The 12,273-nt window shown below is 40.5% G+C and overlaps 1 protein-coding gene across 1 annotated transcript; it reads left to right on the forward strand.

Moving 5' to 3' along the window:
* The first annotated feature begins 6,420 nt into the window (after positions 1–6,420).
* Positions 6,421–11,371, forward strand: LOC130134468 (aldehyde dehydrogenase family 2 member C4-like). The gene is made up of 9 exons (XM_056307757.1): positions 6,421–6,654; positions 7,072–7,214; positions 8,886–9,269; positions 9,627–9,716; positions 9,828–10,001; positions 10,331–10,468; positions 10,566–10,703; positions 10,812–10,873; positions 11,016–11,371. The coding sequence occupies exons 1-9, from the start codon at positions 6,540–6,542 to the stop codon at positions 11,287–11,289; spliced, it is 1,518 nt and encodes a 505-aa protein (XP_056163732.1). The 5' UTR covers positions 6,421–6,539; the 3' UTR covers positions 11,290–11,371.
* Positions 11,372–12,273: the final 902 nt, after the last annotated feature.

Below are 12,273 nucleotides of genomic sequence, written 5' to 3' on the forward strand. Positions count from 1 at the left end.
GTACGTATATTCTGGAAGCTCAGAAGGAAGTTTTTCAGACTTTACAAGCTGGTAAATACATTATTGAAGACCCACATAATCTAAGTTATGTCTGAAATTATTCAGACGCTGAAATTATTCAGACGCAGACGGAGAAATTTTCAGAAGCAGATGCAGAAGCTGAAATTTTTCAGAAGCAGACACAGAAATTCTTCAGATGCAGAACTCAGAACGAAAAACTAAAAAATATTATATTATATATATTATATCGGTCCGGTCCGGGTGGGTGGGTGGGCGGTTCCACACCCGGAACCGGGAACCGGACCGGTACCCACCGGTTCCAAAAAATTGGAACCGGGAACCGGACCGAAACCCTTAGAACCCACCGGTCCTGGTCCGGTTCCGGGCGGTCCTGGGCAGGTTGGGCGGGTATCGGGTTTTTTGCACACCCCTAATTTTGGCACTCGCATGGTGTTAAGGGTTTCATAGTACAAAACGGGCAGCTTTTGTGCGCAATTTCTTTGTTATCTTTCCTCAAGTTGTCGTTATACTAACATTTATTTATAATATTTTTGTCTAAGGAATCATCTAATCTAACTTAACCTTATATCATATCATATCCAAACAGTGGTCATAAAGTTTCCTCGAGATCACGCGAATGAATTTGCGACGCCAATCAATCGAAACTCCAATACAAGCCAAATCGATACGGAACGGAATGTAATGTGACCTAGGGATACTTGTTAGATACAGCAAGTACGGTGTGTGAGTTTTTTAGGATATTGTGAATATAACATCCTTGAACGAAAAAGGGAGGAAAAATGTCATGATATTGCTAAATGCTAGACATATCATTTGCATCGCACTTAAAAGAAATCAGCACATGAATCTAGCTAGTAGAATTATGTTGACATGACCTTTGAGCGAACGCTTTATCATATAAGTACCAATCAATTTAATAGTTTCATCCATGTCGAAAACCAGAAAAGCTACGAATCGACAATTAATTTTTTATCAAGATTGTTCAAAAATAAAATCGTCATTATTGACACATAAATTTTGGCAACTCAATCAGGTATTTATTTCCTAGAAAATTAGAGACCGACTTTGGCCTCTAAACAAAAAATTAAATTAAATTACATATAGTCTCAGGAGTATTTTGCATTTCATATTATATAATTAAGTTCATAAAAATGAATTTTAATTAGACTGGCGGTGTTGAGTGGACTTAATTGAATTATATGGACTAGGCATGTAAAGACAGTAGAATTCGGCCAATATGGGGGAGGACTTGCCGAATTTCATGAGTAAAAGGACATGGTTTTGAGCTTTAATTGAGATAGGTTATAATAATGTAAATAATCTCTAAATTTTGCTCCGATTTATAATGTGGTCCCTGAACTTTTAATTTCTTCAATCTGATTCATGAACCTTAATCCAATGTTCAATATGGTCAATGAACTTTTAATTTGTTTAATGTGGTCCATGAACTTTTGGAAAATGTTCAATCTAGTTCCTGAACTAACATGTATCAAAAGTTCAAAGATTACATTGAACAAATTAGTTCAGGACCACATTGCACATTAGGTTAAAGTACATTGATCACATTAAGTAAATTAAATATTCATGTACTACATTATAATTGTGGTAAAATTCAGAGATTATTTGTGTTAAGGGTATGCAAATGAACCGGGAACCGCTCGGACAACCCGGAACAGGACCGGACTGGCCCGGAACCGGCGGTTCCCGTGAGGACTGATCCGGTTCCCGGTTCTAGGCGTGAAACTGCCCACCCGCCCACACAGACCGGACCGGTAATATATATATGCATATATATAATTTTTTTGGAAAAATTTTACCCAAAAAAAAAAGAAAGCATTTTTAGAAAAATGAAAACTATAAAATCCCTAATCTAAAGCTTGACTCTCAACTCCCATCAACTCACGATCGCGCCTTTAGCCGTTCATCGCCTCCCTCTCTCACTCTCGGTCACCTCTATTTGCGTGAAACTTGATGGGACCGGTTCCATGGATCCACTCGGAAACCGGACTGGATCGACGGTCCGGTTCCTAGGTGGATCCATAGAACTAACGGGCGGTTCTCAGTTCCAATTTCTCGAAATCGATCCCTAGTAGGCGGTTCTTGACTTCATGTCAGGAATCGCCTGTTCGGATCACGCTCACCCTTAATTTGTGTAATTATTTCCGCTTTGAAAGTTAGAGAACACGCAAGCACTCATAGAAGGAAGTACTCATTCGCGGACACGTTGTCGAACGCAGATCTCTCGTTCGTCCATCACCCGCACCCCTTACGTTTCCTCCGTTGTCCACCATCACATTGACTTGGCTAGTCTTCCATATATCATCCACGAGGAGCCGAGCGGTGGTCGAAAGAGCAATAATTGATCGAGTAGTGCTTTGGTAGGGGAAAGAAATAAGAGAAATCCATCTTTTTCTCTCTCTGTCAGGAACGATTACGTGCGGAGATAAAACTTTTCTCTGACCAAAAAAAAAATGTGGAGATAAAACTTTTCAAAGATTGTGAATATAATGAAACCACATCCTCGAATGAAAATTGGTCAAAAGATGCCATGATATTGCTAGATGGTACACACATCGTTTGCATCGCAATTAGAGAAATCAACGGGTAGACATAGCTAATTGAGTGAAGTCTTGACACGTCAATATAGCGAATAGAATTAAGTTCACATGACCTTCGAGCAAAGTCTTTCCCATAAATATCAATCAATTAATATGGTCCATACACGTTAGATTGTGTATATCTTCTCACCAATTATGTTGCACGCCGTAGGTCTTAAACTCTTAATGTTGTTGATTGAAAGGTATTGTGTGATCAAACATTTTTAACATTATATGCCCCTAAATACTGCGAGTGCAAATTACTAGCCCTTATCTAATGTCATTCGACAAAAATGTATCCTGGAATTTAGATTAATTGTGTATCATGACTGATTTTTACTCTCGTCGCCTATATACCAATATATATATAGGTACAAAAGTGTTTCCTTTAGCTTATGGAGCAAAGTGCTGAACAAGTAAATGTAGAGAATAAAATTACGTTCACATGACCTTTGAGTGAAGTCTTACCCATCTAAGTACCAACAATAAAATTGGTTAAGTCACGTCAAATGCATATATCTTCCCACCAATTATGTTGCCCATCGAAGGTCTTAAACTCTTAACATAGGCAATCGAAGGGTGTCGAGTGATTAACATTTTTAATGTTATATGCCCTTAACTTAAATACCGCTTGTGCAAATTACTAGCCCTTACCTAATGTCATTCGACAAAAGTGTATCGTGGAATTTAGATTGATCGAGTATCATGACTGATTTTTACTCTTGTCACCTATAACCAATAGATATATATCGCACCTATAACCAATAGATATATATCGCTACAAAAGTGTTTCCTCTAGCTTATGATGCAAAGTGCTTAACACGTAAATCTAGAGAGTAGAATTACGTTCACATGACCTTTGAGTGAAGTCTTACCCATATAAGTACCAACAGTAAGATTGGTTCATTCACGTCAAATGTCATTTATCTTTCCACCAATTTTGTTGCACATCGAAGGTCTTAAACTCTTACTATAAGCAATCGAAGGCTTTCGAGTGACTAACATTTTTAATGTTATATGTCCTTAACTTAAATATCGCCAGTGTGAATTACTAGCACTTATCTAATGTCATTCGACAAAATTGTATCGTGGAATTTAGATTAATTGTGTATCATGAATATTTTTACTCTCGTCATCTAAAACAAATAGAGATATATCGCTACAAAAGTGTTTCCTCTAGCTAAAGGAGCAAAGTGCTTAACACGTAAATCTGGAGAACATAATTACGTTCACATGACCTTTGAGCGAAGTCATACCCGTATAAGTACCAACAGTAAAATTGGTTCATTCACGTCAGATTGCATGTCTTCCCATTGCACATTGAAGGTCTTAAACTCTTAATATAGGCAATCTAAGGGTAACATTTTTAACATTATATGCCCTTAACTTAAATATCGCTGGTGTGAATTACTAGCCCTTATCTTACGTCATTAGACAAAAGTGTATTGTGGAATTTAGATTAATTGTGTATCACGATTGGTTTTTACTTTTGTCACCTGTGACCAATATAAATATCACTACAAAAGTGTTTCCTTGTTGAGAATAATAGGCAAGCGGATCGAATAAATAGTCGGAAGGAAGGAAAGGAAATTTGGCCATCGAATTTACGTGATTTGATCCAAATATCGAAATCTACGTCTATGGGAAGAGTAGCATGGAATTCTATTATAGAAATAAGCGATGCAACGAAGATTACAATCACTCGAGCACTCAAACACTCTCTCGGTGTTTCCCAACCTTTAATTACACTTAATAATTCACTCAGTGTTTAGCTTTTTACAATTACTAGCGAAATCTCACTCAAGGAATTAAATAAATTCTACTTACAAGAATTTAACTGGCTAAAATCACTCGGATATAATTACAACGAACAAATCCTCTCGAGAAGAACTCTGTGTCGTCTCTCGGCCACCAAAAGGACTTAGCGCTCTCTCGGCGCTGCTCTTCGTTGGACGTCTCTCACTCTCTTTTATAATGCAGAAGAGAGAGTCTTCATCATTCAATGGCCATGACCATTCAATGGTCATCATTATTGCACTTCATCTCCTCTTTGTCTCTCTTCACGACGGTTCACACGTGAAGAAGTCCCACTTACATTGCCATTCTCCTTTCACGTTCAGAGAATCCAACACCAATTAAGACTCGCCCTAATAAAACAAAAGAAAGGGCCTCACTATTTTCAATAAATGAAGGCAGCAATTTTGGACTTCCCCTTTTGCGGCTGTGCGCTTCCTTCCAGCCGCATTCTTCGTCTTGAGCGGCGCTCGCCAGAGTTGCTCGATTTAACTCGGACCGTGTTTGTTGGTCAATTTCAAATTCGAGATATATTTTTAACGTTTTTCTAGCTTATAGAGCTTAGTGATTAACATGTAAATCTAGAGAATAGAATCACGTTCACATGACCTTTGAGCAAAATCTTATCCATATAAGTACCAACAGTATAATAGGTCCATTCACGTCAAATGCATATTATCTTCTCACCAACGATGCTGCACATCGAAGGCCTTCAACTCTTAACATAGGCAATCGAAGGGTTTCGAGTGATTTAACTTGGACCTGGCTAGCATAACGGCGGGCACCGTCATATGGGCAAATTGTAACGGTGCAAGCTGGACCGCATGTTGTATTTTGCAAAAGGGATGGATAACCCCGGATGGGATGGGCAACCGAGTGGGAGAGAAAATATTAAATACGTGTTGAATTTATTCGACCCCACTTATCAGTTGCCACGTGTACATGACTGGCCCCACGTCTGATTCCATCTTTTTCATTCATCTGCACCACTCACGCTCCTGCTATACTGTCTCTTCTCTCGCTTTAATTTCTTCTTCCTCCTCTCCTTGATCTCTCTCTCCACTCTCCAGCAAGGCAGCAACATCCTCAATTCCTCCAGCGACTTTGGGCAACTGGGCCTCCGTCCTATCCGCCATCGACCCCTCGAGTGCTCCCCCCCGGTCTGCGCCATCCTCTTCGTCCCCGCCATCACCAACGCTGCCTTCTTGCTACTCAAGCTCCTGAGCACAGGCTCTCGCCTGTCGACCCTCCTGCCCACAACTCCACCCCTCGAATGCTCCCCGTCCTCGAACCCGACCTCTTCTCCTTCTGACGCCGCCCTCGCCGTGCACAGCATTCGCCGCCCGGATCCTCGATTACTCAGTCTCGGTTTTGAGGAAATTACTGGCCAGCGCTCTTTTTTCTGCATTTATTTTTGCTGTTCTTTTTCCGAGTTCTTGTCGAGCTATTCAAGCCAGGGGAAATACATATGGTTTTTCTTTCTTTCTTTCTTTCTGTAAATTCTGAGATCGTACAAGTCTATTAGAATACGATTTTTTTGAGCTGGGAGATCAAGAAGGAAAGGAGCTGTGTTTTTTCTTTTCGAGTTCGTTGGCATGATTGAAATGAAAAAGGTAAGGGCAGTGTGTTTCTTCTTCTTTGGTCAGTAAAAGAACAGTTTCATTTCGACGCTCTGAAGTTGCGACTGCCTGGAGATCTCTGTTTTTCATTCATTTATTTCTTTAATTTCCATAGAGAGAAAAGAGAAAGAGAGTAGCGGGAATACAGCAGAGCAGAGCAGAGCGTCAGACGTGGGGCTCCCAATGCCTTTTCACCGAGGGGGGATCCTTATTAATATTCCAAGGAGACCGGACAAGCAAGTTGCCCGGTTCCCTTAGCAAAATATGTGGCGCAGACCACGCCGACGGTGCCGTCTGCTTATGGTTTTCCTTTGACAAAAAGATCGGGGAAACTAGATTAATCATGTAGGATGACTGATTCTATAACCAACAAATATATAACGCTAAAGAAGTGTTTCTTCCCAAGCTACTCCTACGAATTGCGAGAAGGAAAACGACTACCTATTATATAAAGAGGCCCTCCCTCCTGTGCCAAAAACGCAAGATATTCTGAGTGCAGAGAAGAGAGATGGCAGAGAACCAGAGCGATGCGAACGGAAGTCTGAAGACTTATGATGATCATGTCCCAGAGATTAAGTTCACCAAGCTCTTCATCAATGGCGAGTTCGTCGATTCCGTCAAAGGTAGAAATCGCCAGCTTCTCGTCGAGTCTTTGCACTGTCTCGATGAAGATCCATTGCTTGGTTTCGTGGTTCCCCCACACTCTCCTCTCAGACAGATGTTGCTGGTCAAGATCTGTTCTTGCTTAGCTTGCCCTCTTTCGCAGGATGGAAAAAGAGTAGAGTTGCGCCGTAAACAAACAGTTCTGTTGTTTCTCTTTCAAGCAGTTCTCTTTTTGATGAGTACAGTTCATTGCTCTGTTCGGAAGTACAGAAAACAGAGTATGTACAGGGAAAAATGGCCATCTGAATCAAGATTGATCTTGAGAGAGTCTTTACACTCGCAGTCCTAACAAAGCCTTGTTCTTGTTGGTTTCTTCTTCTTCTTCTTCTTCTTCTTGGGTTTCTAATTTGTTATGGCGATTGAAACTGGATGAACAGGGAGGACATTGGAGACGGTAGATCCAAGAAATGGACAAGTGACGGCGAGAGTTGCAGAGGGAGACAAAGAGGACGTGGATTTGGCCGTGGAAGCTGCTCGCCAAGCATTCGACCACGGCCCTTGGCCGCGCATGCCCGGCTATGTACGTCCCTCCCTCCCTTTTTCTCTCCCTTTCTCATCTTCTTTTTCCATCAAATTAAAAAGATAATACCACTAAAAAATCAATTCATAAATTACCTTATGAATCTAATTTCATCATTCTACCAAAAAAAAACTAATTTTATCGAAATGACTGCATTCCTTTCTAGCCTCGAGCTCATGAGCCAGGCGACCGGGTAGAAATTAGAATTTGATGCATCATTTAGTAAATTGATTTTAGTGATTGATCGTGTGATCTTTGTCTTTGATCTCTATTTTCATTAAAGAATCGTTGACGGGTTCGAGTGTAGTCTTGAAGCTAAGAAAAATGACGGGTGACTACAATGTAAAATCTTTACAAGTCAAGAGCGTAAAGCGCGGTGTCCCAAAGCTTACCCTCAAGGTCAGGAGCGGAATTTTTTTGGCTTTCTAGGGGCAGAAAGATGATACCCCTTCTAGATATCCCAAAATCGTCAGCCAGCACGTCACCTAGCAATGACACGTGAAGAGCACCAAATAATAAGAATAGAAAGATTCGAAACTCAAACACAAAAATACGATTGAGATAGGTATAATGCGAATCATGCCATTAGATGATACATCTAACGGATACGATAGTACAATATATTTTTCCGTTCAGTTTCTCCTCCTCCCTTCCAATCATATCATGACTTTGTTATAAATAATGACAAACGTGTAACATTGTCTTTTCACACAATTAGCAGAAAAGCACACATAACAAAACCTAAGACAATTTTCTAAGGTTCATTACTTGTGATTTGTTAATACTATCTTGATTGATACACCTCCTGATTCAACACCCAATTAAAGATATAATTTTTTTTGGTGGGGGTACTTTTGGTGGGCCGAACATGATCCCCCGCAAAACGCTAACCTTACAAGATTGGGGAAAAGGACAGAACTATTTTTTTTTTTTTAAATTTCTCAAAATCGTATTTTAATTGCATCTTCTCGGCCATGATAATGATGGAGATAAGATTATTTTATGTCTTTTTCCTACTTGCTTGTCTTTTTGAAATCACTAAATTGGGGGGGCCCACTCACATCACATCTGCATTATTGAACACTTCATTGTAATAATTATGTTGAAGAAGATACTTTCAATCAATCATAGAAGCTAGAGCACATAATCAACTTGAATGATCTATCTAATATATTCCCAAAGCTGCAGAAGTACAGTTTTTCTTGACTACTAGTTATTATAGACAACATGTGTTTTAGTTCATTTTTGCTAGGAACATATGCTTTTGATTCATTTTCTTGCATCTAGAGAAGCATACATGAAGATACATATCTAGTGTTATCGCAATAGAAAATGCTAGACAAATCGGTTTACAAAACGATGTGTCAACTGTATAGGTTCTTGAATGTGGCTCATTTGTTTAAAAGGCCACTTATAGTTTGAGACAACTTGAATGAGTGTAGCATTGTTCGATTTCAGTTAGTAATATAAGTCCTTTCTTTTGTTTTTTTTTTCCTTTTAATTTTCGTTTCATAATCATAACAATCTAGTGCCAAAAGAATAAACAGATGGCGAAATTTATGTAGTTCTATCTAAACCTCCAACACATAGTTTAGCCACATTTCATTCTAAATTCTAATGATCATGTATTTTGATTTTTATGTGACATGTGTTTATAAATTTCATCACTAGCAAAGGGGAAGGATCATGTCAAAATTCGCGGTCTTAATCGAAGAGAACATAGACGAATTGGCAGCTTTGGACACTATAAATGGTGGGAAGCTATTCAGCTTCTCCAAGGCCATGGAAATCCCTTACGCTGTCACGTCGCTCAGGTACTATGCCGGTGCAGCGGACAAGATCCATGGTGAGGTACTGAAAATGTCGCGTGACCTTCACGGGTACACGCTGCGGGAGCCGATTGGCGTGGTCGGGCACATCATCCCTTGGAACGGCCCGGCCACCATGTTCATGATGAAGGTTGCGCCGGCACTTGCGGCAGGCTGCACCATGGTTGTGAAGCCCGCCGAGCAAACCCCTCTATCGGCTCTCTTTTACGCTCACTTGGCTAAGAAGGTACATCGATCCAAGTCAAAAAAGTTAATTTGTGAGAGAATAAGTCATTTTTCTAGCATATAATTGTGCTAATAAGTATGTCTTAATTACTAAGAATTAGTTTCACTAAACAAAATGAAAGAATTTTCATTCGTTAGTCTAGAAGTGATGGTTAAGCTTTATAGTAATAATGTTCCACAGGTTTTTAATCAAACTTTCGAAGACAGCAATATAAGAGCAAGTGAAAACATAATACTGAACATAATTTATGCCATGTGAAAGTTGCTCCTAAAAACAGTTTTCAGAAAAAAATGAGGCTATCCCAGGAAATTGTTCAGGTAATTTTTCTGCCTAAAATTTTGGTTTGCTTTGTATCAGGCCGGTGTTCCTGATGGAGTGATCAATGTCGTAAACGGTTTTGGACCAACGGCCGGTGCGGCGATAAGCGGTCATATGGACATTGATATGGTGCGATTCTGAATACTTTCTTTGGAATGACATAACATCGGTTGAACTTAGTATAGATGTGCTCGTCGACTTTTAGCTTTTGACCGATGCAGCATGAAAACTTCACTTCAGGTCAGTTTTACGGGGTCAACGGAAGTAGGACGCATCGTGATGCAGGCCGCGGCGACGAGCAATTTGAAACAAGTGTCGCTTGAATTGGGCGGTAAATCGCCTATTATGGTCTTTGATGATGCTGATTTAGATTCCGCTACTGATCTTGCTCTGACGGGTATCCTCGTTAACAAGGTACGGTGTCTGAACTTTTTATGGGATTTGCGAAGACAAAGATAAGCTCCGAATGACCCACCTGCGCATGGCCGAGTTGGTGGGTGCTTTCCTTCCCTCCTCAGAGGTTCTGGGTTCGAATCCCCGCTCGGTTCCGTAATTTAAGTGGGGGGCCCTGGCGGTGGGTTGCTGGGCTAGTCTCCCCCGAGGTATAGGCGCCCCGATTACCCGTGCGGGCTCGTCCCCGGGGAATGGTGGTGGATCTTCGGTCACCAAAAAAAAAAGAAAAAGATAAGCTTCGAATGATACTCGAAAATGTGATGGTTTATCGATTCAACTCTCTGTTTCAGGGAGAAGTATGCGTTGCGGGATCTCGTGTCTACGTTCAAGAACGGATCTATGAAGAGTTCGAGAAGAAGATAGTGGCGAAGGCAAAGGCTTGGTCAGTTGGTGACCCGTTTGATCCGAATGTCCGTCAAGGACCGCAGGTAAGAACGAACACTAGCAAGTAGCAAGAACCTGCTAGATTTTGCGATAAAGCATATGGTTGACAATTAGCCTGACACGAATTACGCTAAATCGTAGGCCAGTAAGGAACAGTTTGAGAAGATACTTTCTTACATCGAGCATGGAAAGAGAGAAGGAGCCACGCTTTTGACCGGGGGCGCACCTCTGGGCACCAAAGGTTACTACATTCAGCCAACAATCTTCACAAATGTTACGGTACGCTATCAATCCAGTGCACATTCCGTTAAGAACATGAACCTTTGTTGAAGAGTAGCTAAACTTCCGTCTGTTCTGCATTTTCGTCTAATTCTCTCCCTTCATCAGGAGGACAATGTGATCGTGAAGGACGAGATTTTCGGCCCCGTCATGTCGCTCATGAAATTCAAGTGAGTACAACCCGCTATTGGTCCCCGAAACTATCTACCCCGGTTCTGATGCAATTGAGCAAAGCCCTATTGTAGCTAAAACAAACATAGAGAAATATCAAAGTATATTGTGCCGCATTCAACATTTTACAACGGATTGCAGGACTACAGAGGAGGTGATCAAGAGGGCCAACGACACGAGGTATGGTCTAGCGGCGGGGATTCTAACCAAGAACATAGATCTAGTGAACACGGTCTCGAGGTCAATCCGAGCGGGCACCATCTGGATAAACTGCTACCTTGCATTTGACAACGACTGTCCTTTTGGCGGCTACAAGATGAGCGGCTTCGGCAAAGATTATGGTTTGGACGCCCTCCACAAATACTTACATGTTAAGTCTGTTGTGACCCCTATTTATAACTCTCCCTGGCTTTGAGAGAATTTTACGAGGGGAAAAACTTTGCATCATATGATGGCTCAAATAATGTATAATTAAGGGTGTATTTGTTTGTGTGAAAGTATTTTCCGTGAATTAGTTTCTGAACTTTCGAGCCTTTGAAATGCTAAAACTGATCGGTTAACGGAAAATCATTTACGGTAAAAAAAAACATGCATGCTTAAAGTTAGGAAAATAAAATCCAATTTGAAAAGGGGAAAGCATTTTCCTAGAAAATGAATTCTTGAATACTGTTTTCCTTTATGACGAAGTTTTCTCAAAATCAAACATGATTATAAGGTATAGTTTACAAGTAACAAAATGCAGATCGTTTTGGCACCCACATGATGTTAACGGGTTTATGCTACAAAACGGGCAGCATTTGTGCGCAATTTCTTTGTTGTCTATCCTCAAGAGTTTTCGTTATACTAACATATATTTATAATATTTTTGTCTAAGCAGTCATCTAATCTAATATAAATTATGTAATTAAAGCCAAGGCTAGAGGTTATCAGTGTATATGGTCGGTAAGGTTTTCTCAAACTTACATCATATCATATCCATACACCGGTTGAAAGGTTTGTTTGAAATCACATGTCTGAATTCGCGACCCCAATCAATCCAAACTCCGATACAACCCAAATCAATGCAGACCAAAATGTAATGTAACCTAGAGTTTTTTTGTTAGGTACAACCTACACTGTTAAATTGTTTGTGCGGACATTTCTTCGCCCCTTGTTGTCCGTGCGCATTGATTGAGGAAAAATTTCAAATAAGAACCTGAAGTTGAGTTATTCTCTCAAAAGCGTGTACATAGTGGATATTGTCTCAAATAAGAATCCAAACTCGCCGGCCGACCAAATCTTAGCCGGTAGCTCTTTCCAACTACTAGAGCAGTGACAATTTTTTCTAAGGGTGCGATTATTTCGCCACGGCCCTGGAAATCCCCACTTTGTGCCCTTACTTGGAAACTTTCCCATTGAT

The sequence above is a fragment of the Syzygium oleosum genome, unplaced genomic scaffold (assembly GCF_021117445.2).
Source record: "Syzygium oleosum isolate NSW1041296 unplaced genomic scaffold, Sole_v2.1 Sole_v2.59, whole genome shotgun sequence".
Lineage (NCBI taxonomy): Eukaryota > Viridiplantae > Streptophyta > Magnoliopsida > Myrtales > Myrtaceae > Syzygium > Syzygium oleosum.